General features: G+C 44.3%; 1 protein-coding gene and 1 long non-coding RNA gene across 3 annotated transcripts in view; both read left to right on the forward strand.

Moving 5' to 3' along the window:
- LOC123596968 overlaps nucleotides 1-8,547 on the forward strand; it is an 86,691-nt gene extending 78,144 nt beyond the window's left edge. The window contains exons 3-6 of the long non-coding RNA XR_006711904.1: nucleotides 58-149; nucleotides 1,585-1,797; nucleotides 8,023-8,081; nucleotides 8,355-8,547. This is a non-coding gene — a long non-coding RNA (uncharacterized LOC123596968). The remainder of the gene's footprint in view (nucleotides 1-57; nucleotides 150-1,584; nucleotides 1,798-8,022; nucleotides 8,082-8,354) is intronic.
- A 3,555-nt stretch (nucleotides 8,548-12,102) lies between these two features.
- INTS6 (integrator complex subunit 6) overlaps nucleotides 12,103-14,051 on the forward strand; it is a 91,924-nt gene continuing 89,975 nt past the window's right edge. The window contains exons 1-3 of one of the 2 annotated variants that reach the window (XM_045475137.1): nucleotides 12,103-12,121; nucleotides 13,191-13,276; nucleotides 13,667-13,744. In XM_045475137.1, coding sequence (XP_045331093.1) covers nucleotides 13,205-13,276; nucleotides 13,667-13,744 — 150 coding nt within the window. In that variant the 5' untranslated portion in view covers nucleotides 12,103-12,121; nucleotides 13,191-13,204. Of the gene's footprint in view, nucleotides 12,122-12,554; nucleotides 13,277-13,666; nucleotides 13,745-14,051 lie in introns of those variants that run through there. The other variant, XM_045475134.1, reaches the window with a different exon arrangement.

Here is a 14,051-nt window from a genome sequence, read left to right on the forward strand (position 1 = left end):
GCCCGCCTGGACTGTCTTCCACTGGTATATGTGATAAAAATAACCCTTGTTTTTCAGGTTTCTTATTTATGGATGAATGCAATTCTCAACCAATTCACCTGCAAAGAAAACATTGACCTTTCCGTGTCTGAGAGGAGGCAACCAAGCAGGTAGAAAATAGGATAATAATTGGATGCTCAGGCATCAGAATCATTAATGATCTGATTCAAAAGTGCTTTGAGAACTTTGGATTAAAAGTGCTGTATGGCATAGGAGAGATACAAACATTTCCCTTAATTTTAATAAATTTTTTACCTTGGACAAGTGTCTTTGACCCTAGTCCTCAGTGTACTTATCTTTAATACAAGAAAATTGTGCCCGATTATATCTAAGACTCCTTAAAGACAGAACTATTAAAATGCTGTACATATTGGCCTATAAAAAAGCAACAGCAACAATCTGGCCCTCAAAAGCATGATTCCGGGCAGTCTTATGAATGCTAGTGAGCTATTAGTGTTCACAATGCAAAAAATTAACACATAAGAGTCATGCTATCCCTAAGATTTAGAGGAAGAGCCTAATCAAACAGGTAGCATTATACTCTGTACGGAGGTTTCACAGAAAAGTGCCGAATGGAGTCACTAAAAGAACGTGGACTCCCATCTTGAATTTTGCTTTTCTAGACAGATTGTGCTTTTTTAGAAAGAAGGAACGAAAGTGCTCTACAAGTACAATACAGATAGAGTAAAAGCGTTCTCATCCAACACCGGTACTGTTGGTGAATTGAAAAAGTACAGAAAAGGGGCACCTGGGTGGCTCAGTCGGTGGAGCATCCGACTTCGGCTCAGGTCATGATTTCTCAGTCTCTGAGTACGAGCCCCGCGTCGGGCTCTGTGCTGACAGCTCAGAGCCTGGAGCCTGCTTCTGATTCTGGGTCTCCCTCTCTCTCTGCCCCTCTCCCGCTCACACACTGTCTCTCTCTCTCAAAAATAAACATTAAACATTAAAAAAAAATTTTAAAGAAAAAGCACAGAAAAGAAAAACGATGCTACATACCTTCAACTTTTAATTGTAACCTGAACTACATTTCATTTGTCAATCTTTTGAAATGCAAAATATTTGTAGATTTTTACGTTTTCTGGGCTTTTGTAGTTTCCTTGCTTGCATCCCATTTGATAGCAATTTCTTCAGTGACTTGTTTACATTCCATTGGTTTATACAATATTGAATTAATTAACAGGATTATAACGACAAGTTCAACTGGTATACAGGGACTTGAGGGAAGAAGCCTGGAGCTTGCAAGGAGAGTGGAAGTTCACAACTATGTTAAAGGGAATTCTACTACTTTTGAGTATATACCATACTGTGGGCATGTTTTAAAGAGGGAACAAGGAGCATCATTTAATCTGGCAAATTAAGTGGATGTCATGAGAGCTCCTATGTGCCCATCAGCAATGATAGATACTGCATAATAACAGGCTAAGATATTTTACTCACCGTTTTAGAACATGGGTCTGTGGAGGCTAGTGAACTAAATATTAAAATGACATTCTCACTAATATCCTAGAAGCTCTCACCCCTTTATCCTTTCCATCTTCCTCCTAGGAGCAAATTCTTCCCTTGTAAGAGATTCTGTTGATGGGTCTCCCTGTCGTTTTCCTCTGTGTCCGAGTCTCCACCTTGGTTTCACACCAGGTGTCCCGGTTCTTCATCTTCGCAGGGAGTGGCGCTCCGTCCCCAAGCACCAATTCCCACCGAGGGGTCAACGATAACTCCTTCCAGACTTTCCCGGAATTATGCCTCTGAAATCAGGTCCAGGTTCTCGTGCTCTTCTGCTTTGTGACTTTGAACTATGTTCATTAATATGACTTGGTCTCCTGATTCCTTTTCTGAAAAAGTAATAACACTTAGCTGGCAGGTTTGTTAGAAGATTAAATGATCGTGGGGAGCTCTAGCAGAGTGCCTGGCACAAGCAGGCAATGAATTGTTTGTTTTCTTCCCATTTCCTCGACGCCAGTAACATTTGGTCTTTACCTATTCGCATCACTCTCCTGACTCTAAGCTCTGACCTCTTACAGGAATGTTGGTTGAATTTTTCCGAGCTTGATCACCTGCCTGTCAGAATCTTTGCCCACTGAGAGTCCAGATGATCTGCTTGCTTGTCCATACTGTTCCCTATTTTTTAAGGGTATTTTTTTTAAGTTTATTTATTTTGAGAGAGAGTGCGTATGAGAGTGCATGCACTGGAGGGGCAGAGAGACAGGGAGAGAAGAGAGAATCCCAAGGAGAGCGGAGCCTGGTGCAGGGCTTGAACTCAGGAACACTGGGATCATGACCTGAGCCGAAATCAAGAGTCCAATGCTTAACCGACTAAGCCACCCAGGCGCCCCATTCTATACGGTCTCCTATTAGCACTAAAGGGATTTCCCTGGAGCATTCAGCTTAGCCCTGGGTGTCACTGGTCAGAGTGGGTGGCCATCCGTCTCCCACAATTCGCTCAGCAAACATCCTTTCCGCCTCTGAATTTCTCTGTAATTCTTCTTCTGTCATTTGACATACACACGTTAAACCTTTAGTACTAGGTACTGGCGTGTTAGGCAGGGTTCTCCAGAGAAACAGAACCAAGAGAAACAGGAGAGAAAGAGACACAGAGACAGAGAGAGAGAGAGCATAAAAAATTGGCTTACGTAATTATGGAGGTAGAGGAGTCCTGAGACCAGCAGCTGGCACACTGGAGACCCCGGGGGAGCTGATGGCATACTTCCAGTTCTCCACTCAGCAAGCTCAGGACCCAAGAAGAGTCCATGTTTCGGTGCTGAGTCTGACCGAAGGTAGGAAAGGACCAAAGTCCCAGCTGGATGCAGTCAGGCAGGAGGAGTGCCCTTTTACTCATGGGAGGGTAAGTCTCTGTTCAGTCAGGTCTTCCATTGGCTGAAGGCTACCTACTCTAAGGAGGGCCATCTGCTTTACTTAATCTAGCCATTCAGATGTTAACATTATTCAAAACATCCTCACGGACACACCCAGAATAACATTTGACCAAATTTCTGGGCACCCCATGACCCAGTCAAGTTGACACAAAAAATTAACCATGGTACAAGGCACTGTGCTGGGCATTGTTCGTATTCTTGTCATTATTTCTGGTCTCAGAGAAGTCAGTACCCCTTCTTTCACATCCCAATGTTCCCACCTATGCTCTTGACCCTGTCTTTCCTGATCCTGAGACCCACCACACCTCTTTCATACCTTCAGTTTTCCTCTGCTTTTTTTGTCTTTTTTAAAATAATTTTTTAATGTTTGTATTTGAGAAAGAGAGAGAGAGAGAGCACGAGTGGAGGATGGGCAAAGAGATGGAGACAGAATCTGAAGCAGGCTCCAGGTTCTGAGCCTGATGCGGGGCTCGAACCACAAGCTGTGAGATCATGACTTGACCAGAAGCCAGATGCTTAACCCACTGAGCCACCCTTTTTTCTGTCTTTTTTAACAAATGTTTGGGTGCCTGGGTGACTCAGTCGGTTAAGCGTCTGACTCTTGATTTCAGCTCAGGTCATGATCTTGCAAGTTTCGTGGGTTTGAGCCCTACATCAGCTCTGTACTAATGGGTGACAGCACAGAGCCTGCTTGGGATTCTCCCTTTCTCCCTCGCTCCTTGCCCCTTCCCCGCTCATGCTCTGTCTCTCTCAAGATAAATCAACCTAAGTAAATGTGTATTTATTTATTTTGAGACAGTGTGGGGGAGGGGCAGAAACAGAGGGAGAGAGGGAGAATCCCAAGCATGTTCCTTGCTGTTAGCGCAGAGCCCAACGTGGCACTCAGGGCTCAATTTCATGAACTTTGAAATCATGACCTGAGCCAAAATCAAGAGATGCTCAACAGACTGAGCCATCCAGGCGCCCCTCCTCTGCTTTTCACCTAAAAACATGTTTGGGTTTTTCCTTTACCTTAAAATAAAGGTTCTCTTTGGTCCTTTGAGCTACCTACCATCCCATCTCCTTTTTTAGTGCAAAAAGAGTTTATATTTTCTGCCTTCTATTGACTAAAATCCCTAGTGATCTAATTTACCTTCTTTCTCTTGTGTCCATATTCCTCTAACGAGACCCTTATAAAAGTCAACAATGGCTTTCTCAAACTTGACAGTTTTTGTTCAGCCTCTACTTTATTTGATATTTCAGTAACTTTTGAAAATGCAGTCTCCTTTCTGAAATTCTCTTTCTCTTTACTTTGGCCAAATTGGTACCTGGTTGTCCATCTTTTTTCCTGCTAAGCGTTTGCTTCTCTTTCTTGGCCTGTCCTCTTAGGTAAATGCTCCTCATAGCATTTTTTAACTTCTTTTTTTGGCATTTATCAAATTCCACTCCCTGTTTTAATTATTTCCATAGTACAGTTTTAAAAGGGAAACACCTAGGGGCGCCTGGATGGTTCAGGTGGTTAAGCAACCGATTCTTGGTTTCTGCTCAGGTCATGATCTCACGGTTCATGGTTTGTGGGTTCAAGTCCCACATCAGGTTTTGTACTGGCAGTGCAGGGCCTGCTTGGGATTCTGTCTCTCCCCTTCTCTCTCTGCCCCTCCCCTGCTCATGCATTGTCTCAAAATCAATAAACTTAAAAAATGAATAAAAGGGTAACATCTAGCCCTACCACTTCTCATTCCTCTCCCCTGCTTTTTCTGCAGAGCATTTATAAATATACGATGTAATCTATAATTTACGTGTATATTGTTTCTCTTTCTCCTTCCGCACCACGAGGGCAGGGATTTGGGACTATTTGTTCACTAATGTATCTCAAAAATCCAGAGCAGCAGGTAGTGTTCAAATAATAGTTGTTGAAATATTACAAAGATTTAGGTATAGGGCTGTTTAATGCATCATTATTTATAAAAGTAAGACATCTGGACATAAACAAAATATCTACTAATAAGAGGAAAGTAAGTCATGATATAGCCATGGCATGGGATAGTCTACATTTATTAAAAGTCATATTTAAAAATGATTGCATGAAAAATGCTCCCATTATATTAAGTAGAAAAAAAAGCAAGACAGGAAGCATATTAAAAAGCATATTAAAGCATATTAAAAAGACCCCAATTTAATATATAAAGGAGGCATATACTAAAATGTTATCAGTGGCTCTGTCCAGGTAGTGAGATCAAAGTGATTTTTATTTTTCTATTATTTTCGTATTTGGTACATTTTTGACACATTCTTTTAAATGAAATGTGAAGATAGAAAATTGTAAAGCTTTGAAGAAAAAAGTGCTTTTTCATTCAGTTGCTATATTCTATTCTTCTAACTGGTCTGAACTCACTTCAATTAGAGATACAATTTGCACTTATCTTTTGGCACTGATTGTATTTTGCCTACTATTATATATCTTTATGTCTTCTACTAGGCTCTATACTTTCTAAAGTCAGAGAGCATGTCTTATTTATAATTTTCAATGCCTACAACACCTGTCTACATTCAATAACTGAAAGAAAAGATATTTAAAATGTTTTAATAGCTGGGAATAATACATAGTGTTAGTTGCTTAGGGAAACCATTAAATTATGTAATTCTTAAATATTGCTCTGATGTACTTCATGACTGCCTTCAAAACACTAAGGTTTAAAGCTATAATAGGACAAGCATTTTAAGGGTTTGGCCTACCTCTCTGTTGCTTTTATTTACATACATATTTTTTAGTTGTTGGTACATTACATGAAAACTTTTGATTCTCGAGTAAATTTGGGCATGCCCATAGACTTCAGGGGCTGACACATTAAGTTAGTTAGGCTAGGTTGGTAAAACAAAGAAAGAATGTTACAAATGGATCCAAAACACATGGCTCAAACACAAGTTTATTTCTTGCTCTTAAGGGTGGGTGTTCTTCCTTGGCAGGCAGGTTTTCTCCACACATTTAGAGTCACGGTGCCTTCCATTTTATGCCTTCCCAGGTTGTACATGGCCACTGGATGCCAGCTCTATTTACTAATCTCTGACTCTGGTACTTAGGTTGTAAGTTCAGTGAAGTCATAGAATTGCCAGATTCAGCAAAATAAAAATACAGGACACCAGTTAAATATGAATTTCAGATAGACAACACATAATTTTTTCCTATATGTTCCAGATAACGTTTGTAATTACATGTTCCCATGTAATTTGTAATAATATGTCAAATTACTAAATTTGTAATATCACTAAACAGTTACGCGTTATCTGAAATTCTGAGTTAATTGTGAGTCCTGGATTTTATCTGGCAACTCTATGAGGGTAGGGATTAGGTCTATCTCATTTAGCACTGAATCCCCAGAATCTAAAACAGTACCTATTGACCTGAAGACAAGTAAGTGTCTCAATAATATTTCATGAATAATTGAACCTATGTCAGCAAAGAATACGTATCAGAATACTGCTATTAATAAGAATATAATTAAGTATCAGCAAATCATTATTAATTACACTTGTTATGAATAACAATACTTATTAAGCATCAACAAAGAAAACTAACCAGCAGATAAGACTTTAATACGTATTAGCATTTCAAACCACAAATGTTTTCCTCAACTTCAGTAAAGTAAATGGATAAACTCTGGCTTCCCCTAGAGATCGGCTCAGCTCTCTCTCTCCTTTCTTTCAGGTCTCTGCTCAAATGTCATTTTCTTAATGAGGTCTTTTCTGCTCTCCATATCTAAAACCACAACACTCCTCCCTCTGCATCACTCTTTTCCTTTCCTGCTTTATTCCTCCTCCTTAGCACATGGAGTACACTTGGCATAGGATTACTCATTGACCTTGTTTATTGCCTACCTCTCCCACTAGAATGTAAACTTCATAAGGACAGGCATTTTCCTGTGCTTTATTCACTGCTAAATTCCCAGCTCCCGCACACACTAGAGAGGTATTTGTTGAACAAATGACTGAGAAAACACCATTGTTTATTATTGGAATCTATAGGTATAGTTTGATGATATCCACTTTACATGACACAAGATGGATTGAATGTCAAAATAGAGGATTCTGCCTGCATCCACTCAGTTCACCAAGTTCTGTCAATTCTAGCACCTCAATGTCTTTTGGACCCTCTCCTTTCTTTCCTGGGGCCACTTCCCCAGGAGTCGTGAGGCAGAAATTGCCTCACCGGTCTCCTTGCCATGGTCTTTCCGTTCTAATCATTCCTTTCCAACTGTTTACTGAAGTCATCTTTCTAAAATGAGAATGTGATTATATCACTCCCTTCCCCCCAAACTTGGTTTCCCTATCACCCAAAGATAAAATTCAAAAGTTCCTAGTTGGACATGAAACCCTCTCAGAGGGTTAATACGTATTAGCATTTCAAACCACAAATGTTTTCCTCAACTTCAGTAAAGTAAATGGATAAACTCTGGCTTCCCCGAGAGATGGGCTCAGCTCTGTCTCTCCTTTCTTTCAGGTCTGGCCTCAATTCCACCACACGTCCACACACATGTCCCATTCCCATATGATTTCTATCTGAGTGCATATCACTTCCTTTGTGAGATCAGCTGCTCTATCCCCAGTGCTCACAGAGCTCTTTGTGTATTCTAACGATGCTTATTTTAAGAGCTACCAGCACTAAATGGTATCTTCCCGATTCTAAAATGTACATTTCTTTCTACTTTAACATCTCTAAAATTGGAAGCCAACTTGCAATAATGGCATCTTACAATGCTGTCACCAGAAGGCAGTTGTGATGTAGCTGTACATGTGCAAAATTCATGGTTATTCCTGGTGACAGGCCTAGGCAATTGCAAACCCTAGACATTTCAGTCAACCAACCATTTAGAGAGAGGATATAAATCCTGATTGTGGTCTGAAAACTTTTTCACTGACATCTTCTAGTTGGATCAAGAAAGCATGAGCATCAAAACTTGTAGAATAAAAGCCTATGGTTTGGAAGAAAATACTGAAGACAATAGTGGAGTATTCTTTTATAACATGTTCCACTGTTAAAGCTCCTGGTTGGTAGAATTCAATATATTGTGGAAAAATTCTAATCGATAAAAAAACCATTGTGTCATAGTTTAATTAACACCTTTTTTTCTTTCAGTGTTCCAAAAATAATGGCATTTCTTAGAACCCGTGGTGTCTCAGAATTGGTGAAATATGGTATGTAACCTTGCATTTTCAAACCAGTCCTCTTAAGACAGGTCTTATTATCATGCTTGGTGTTTGCTGACTTATCATAATAGTGCAGTCTCATTATGCTGGTCTGTCTTCTTTCCATTAGATTACAAACTCTATGACCTACCATAGTGCCTGTCACATAGTAGGGATGCAATTAACATTAATTGAAAGAATTACAGCAATGGTCATGCTCTTTAGCTGGAGAAACTGCTCCACTGTGATTCTAATTCTCAATTTGGTTGTGTCTATTTCCAGGACTGATCTTGAATCCTCTGAGCCATCAACTGTTACTGTGAAATACTGCTTGTTGGAAAGGTTTAATTTCCTCTTCAGAAGTAGTCCCTTAGTAGCATTTTTTTCCCTTGAGGATTGATTAGGATGACCAAAATTAAATCTCTTTATATATGTAATATCCAAATACATTCTGCTGTCTAGTTTCACATCTCAATTTTTATGCTTATTACTTCTTGGTTTTGCGTGTGTGTGTGTGTGTGTGTATGTTCTTTTTTTTTTTTTTTTAATGTTCTCAACCTGTCAACATCATTGACTACTGTGATCTCAAAGAGTAAAGCAGAGAGCTGAGAAAATGGTAAGACAGCCAAAACAAACTTTGTTAGGTTACATATGAGGAACATTGGGTTCATCTGATTACTCTGTTCAGATGGCACATCCAGATACCGTAAGCCAAGTCCTTGGCACATAATTATTTTTAAACTGTGTTATCCTGCTTAATTGGTTTAAAATAATTTAGCAGGGTGCTGGTTGGCTCCTACAAATGAATCTAATTCATCAGTTCTTAATTGTTAAAATAGCCCTATTTCGACAATTTAGGCTATTGTGGAAGCCAGAGTCGCCACTCCTTCAGAGGCTTTCATATAATTTATTCATTCCCTTTTAAATTGGAGCCCTAGCATTAGGCAGCATTCCTTTAAAAAACAACAACAAAGAGCAAATTTTCTCCCACATACCTCTTCTGACCAATGTCCTCCCAGAGAAACCTTCCCTAATCCCCGAGACTGCAACAGCACAGGATTTAGCGCACATACTCCCAACTCATTCTCCCTCTAGCATTGCAAGAGCTCACCGTTTTTTCACTTGAGTCTGATGAAATAGTTGGCTTACATTTAGGGGCCATGTTTTAGATAAATAAGCCTGCATAAAACCAGAATTGTTCTAGAATCACAGAGATTGGAAAGCTCTGGTACTATTTAGTTTTCTCTTTTTATTTTTTGTCAAACATGGTTGAATTCCTGCAATTTAAATGAGCATATGATACGAATCCACGGTTATCTATACTAGTGTCACATTTATAGTTTTTTTCCCCCTTTACTTTGCAGATTTATTTAAGAACTTCTTTTAAGAAATGTAATAACTCTAAGGGTATGTGAATTTTTAAAGTTATTTAGTGTGTACTACTAGATGTAGACATATACATTATTTTTATACTTTAAGCATATAGTTCTTAATCAGTATTTATAAGATTCACCTAAAGAGCTTTATAAAAAATGAGATGACCAGGGCCCATCCCAATTCTACTGAATCACTTGCCTCTGGGTATGGGGATTTGGTGCATTTTTAACTCTGTGGGCAATGCTGATGTGCATTTCCTGGCCCCAAACCACTGCTTTAAGCCATCATCAACCAATAGCTTAATTGTCAACCAGAGTCACTAAGAATAAACTTGGCCTATTTCACAATTCTGTCTAGGGACCACTCGTCAATGCTTCCTGGTTTCTGATTGCCTCTTGATTTGCTGCCTATATATGTCCTGATTTCTTTCTTGTTCTGCCTCTGGCCTTGCCTTCCAGCACTTCTGGGCTTCTGAACTGGAAACCTGGTCTTTGATCTCAGAAGCCATCATAAACACAGGTTCTGGTTCTATGCTCTAGGTTGGCTCTTTGGACTTGGCTCTCCTGATCTTTGCATCTAACACTGTCTCGACCATACACCTCCATTTATGACAATCTGCCAACTCCACTGAGTCAGGGAAGAAAGAGCCATGATGTCTCCATAGGAAATGATTTCAAATAACTATAACAGGGAAAGTCATTATTAATGCATGCTCATGTACTTCAGTAGTTGAGTTTGATTTCCTTCAAACACTGCTTTGTGCTTAGTACCCCAACTAAGAACTGTAATTTATATGGGGAAAAAAAAATGTTTAGTCTGGAATAAAGGCCCTCTACTGTCTAGATCTGACCTACCTTTCTGGATCTTAATACTATTCTTCACATACCTAGTGCTCCAGCTCAGCTGAACTACACTGTTCCCCAGGAAGCCCTTAGCTTCCTTTCTTTGCTACATTTTCAATGTCGAAAAGGACTTTTTCATCAGCAGCTGCCTCTTGCTTTACCCACATATTCAAATCCTACCAATTCTTTGAAGCAGTGTTTCTCAAACCTGAGTAATGCAAAGGAAATTCCTGTCATTCTAGAGAATACATATTAGGATAGGCAGGAGTCCATGGACCAGCTTGAAAAGCACTGGGACAGTAAACAGAAGGCCAATTCTATGAAAATCTTTCATTTGCAAATTATCACTTTGAAAGAAAAATGTTGTCTTTACAACTGGTGTAACAATTTGTATATTGTCATTAAAATGAAAACACACATTTTAAAGTCTCAAAGAACTCTTGATTTTTTATCTCCAGATCTAGGATCTCAGAGAAACATGGCTTTAAGGAACATCTTAAATATACTGGCCCTGAAAAATGTTCATCACCCAAGGGTAATACATTTTTCTCTTTTCTGAATTATTTAGCATCTAATCACTCTCTGCCTTGTAGTAGCTAATAATATGTATGTAGTATTTTTCTAAAAAAAAAACCATAAGCTCTTTGAAGGCAGGGTCCACATTTTAATCATTTTAAAACTCCACTGGTCCTCAGCAAATATTGGATGTAAGACCTATATTCCATCTTATTTTGTAGTCCAAATCTCTTAAAAATTTCTCTCTTCTGTCGTACATACTCACAGAACAGCGTATTACTGAAACAGCCCTACTATAAATTCATAAGAAGTTCAGAGGTTGTCCTAAGTATTAGGAAAAAGTCCAAGTTATGAAACTCAAGATTTTAAAAAAGTGCTACAAAACCGGTCTCTTTTGTGTTGAGACTGATAGGAACAATTTCATTAAATGATCAGCAGGCAAATAAGAATTTCAGGATAAAAAAATAAAATCGAAATGCAAGACTAGCGGGAGAGGCCCTAAAGACATCTACATAGTCTTTATAAGGGTTGTGTGTCTCTAACACACAGGCACGGTCTTCAGTTTTTCAACTAGTATATTTGAGTGAACAGTGTTCCTCGGACATTTAGGAAAGAATTCATTACTTCGGGCAGGGTGAATAGGGGTTTCGTTTAACCAAGAACGACTTCCCGCATACATTATTCGGAACCAGTCTTAGACACAGCATGCAGTGAAAGGGAAGAGCACTGGCAGGATTATGAGGAACCCACTCTGTCACCTAGGCAAGCTGAAATCAGTTTTTCCATTTAAAAACGAATTCTTGGTCTACGGTTTTCTAAGGTCCCTTTTAACTCTGAAATTGACGTTCTTTGGTCCTAAGAAAACTCGGCTTGACAGAGGTTGGTAGAATCGTTTCCACCCCCCCCCCCCCCCGAGAATAAAAAGCGCAACAAACTGTTTATCGATATTTGAGTCTTTCCCCATGTCCTTTAAAGGGCTGAGTTAGGAAAACAGAAGGTTAGTCCTCTTTTTGTTGGGTCCTCCACCGAGAGCTCCTGGTGTGCTCCGGGTCCAGCCCTCACCCTAGGTCGCTCCCCAAGGCCGAGCGAGACTGCGGGCGAAGCTGGCCTCTCATCCCCACTCCCCGCCGGGAGCGGTGGGACTGGCGGAGATTAGTCCCAGGTCATAAACAACCTCTCACTTCCCCTCCCCCGCCCCGGGCCCGCCCGCGCAGGGGCCGGCCCTCCCAGGCCCAAGGAACCTCCTCCGGCGACCGCAGGCCCCGGAGCTCTCCTCGCAGGGAAGACCGCGCGGGCCGACCCCCTTCTAAGCGGGTATTTGATTACTTTACTCATTCCCTCCTCACTCGCCCCCGGGGGAAGGGGTTTGATACAGCGACCTCGCAAGGGGAGGTGAGGCCAGCCTCCATTTCCCTTCCTCCGACCCCTATCACCTCCAACTGCCAAGGAGAGGCCAGCGGCACTGACGCGCAGACTCACATCCGCGGCCGCCCCGCGCGCGCCGCCGCGGCCCCCTCCCCCACGCCACGGTCTTTCCGCGGTCGGTCCCCGCCCCTTCCCGGAGCCCGCCTCCGCGTCTGCTGGCCCGCCTGCTCGTCCCTTGCGCTCGCTCTCGCGCGCACCCGATGCCCCGCCTCCGCGCGTGCTCAATAACTGTTCCCGGAGCCGGCCTACAAGCTTCCCCCGCCCCTGAGCTGTTTGAATATGCTAATGAGAAGCTTGGGGTTAGCCAATAGGATAACGGGGCGGTGCATCACGTGGCTCGAGGACGTGTCAAGGGGCGGAGCCTCTGCAGACCCTGCCCGAGTTAAAACCGGAGTGTGAGAGAGAAAAGCGCTTCAGTAGCGAGAGGGGCTGAGAAAGTGGTGACACCGCCGGGGTGCGGAGGGAGTCCCTGAAACTTCTCCCAACAGCCCCAGGGCCAATCTCCCCTCAGCCCACTCCCCTCTTCGCCAGCTCCCAGGTCCCCACTCCCTGCACCGGGGGTGGGGTGGGGAGCCAGGCCCGTCTCCCGCTGGGACACACACAGGGGCCGGGAGCGGGGACGGGACCCCCGAGGCGGGGGGGACGGACGGACCGACCGACAGACAGACGGCCGGGCGCCCGCCCCAGCGGGCAGGCAGGCAGGAGGAGGCGGAGGCGGGGGTACGACGGGGAGGACTGGGTCTGGGGAGTTTCCTCTCAACTATCGGGGGAGAAACTCCCCGCAGCCGGAGGAAAGACCCAGACGGTGTTTTCCTCCCGGGGGCCGCGCTCCCCCGCCCCGCGTAGCGGCGGTCGCCGCCGCCGCCACCGGCGCCTCCACCTCTACCATCTCCTCTTTCTCCACCTCGGGCCCCGGTGTCCCCGGCCAGCACTATGCCCATCTTACTGTTCCTGATAGACACGTCTGCCTCTATGAACCAGCGCAGCCATCTGGGCACCACCTACCTGGACACGGCCAAAGGCGCGGTAGAGACCTTCATGAAGGTACCGACTGACCGAGCCCGGGAGGCGACCCGGGCCCGGCGACCCACGGGCGGCAGGGGTGGGGGGGAGGGTGGCCGGGGGCGGCGAGGCGGAGGTGTCGGGGACCTGACTGCGGGAGCTGCCGGGCTCGGGGACCCCCTCCCCCACCGCGCGGGCGGGCGGGCGGGCGGGCGCTGCGAGCCGGGCTCGGCCCAGGCCCGGGCTCCAGGCGGTGTGTGGGGGCCGATCTGTGTGTGGGGGGCGGTGTGGAGGGGTGGCCGCTGCGTGTGCGGTACTGTGGGGGGGGGGGCGGCGGGGCCGCTCAGCGCCCCTTCGCATCGTAACCTCGCTTCTGTGCTTCCCTCTCGCCCGCCCTGTTCCTTCTCCTGTCCCCCACCCGCTCTCCCGCAGCTCCGTGCCCGGGACCCTGCCAGCAGAGGAGACAGGTATATGCTGGTCACTTTCGAAGAGCCGCCCTATGCTATCAAGGTAACAGCCCTCGCCCTCCCCCTTCCCTTCCCTGTTCCTTCCTCGCTCGCCCTCCCCGCCCCCCCATTCACCCTTCATTATGCTCCCCTCCCCCACCCGCTGTGCTCCAGGCGCTGAGGTCTTTTCCCCTGCGGGCTCCCACCCCCTCCCCCGCTCCAGAGCGTCCTGGCGCGGCGCGGAGTCGCTGGGCCACCGCCGTCCCCTCCCCAGCCCGGCCTGGCGGCGGCGGCGGCGGCGGCGGCGGCGCTGCGATCAACATGGCCGACATTTCCCCTCCGCGGCGTGAGCGGCAGCAATGAACTGTGGG

This window comes from Leopardus geoffroyi, chromosome A1, assembly GCF_018350155.1.
Source record: "Leopardus geoffroyi isolate Oge1 chromosome A1, O.geoffroyi_Oge1_pat1.0, whole genome shotgun sequence".
In the NCBI taxonomy this organism is placed as follows: Eukaryota; Metazoa; Chordata; class Mammalia; order Carnivora; family Felidae; genus Leopardus; species Leopardus geoffroyi.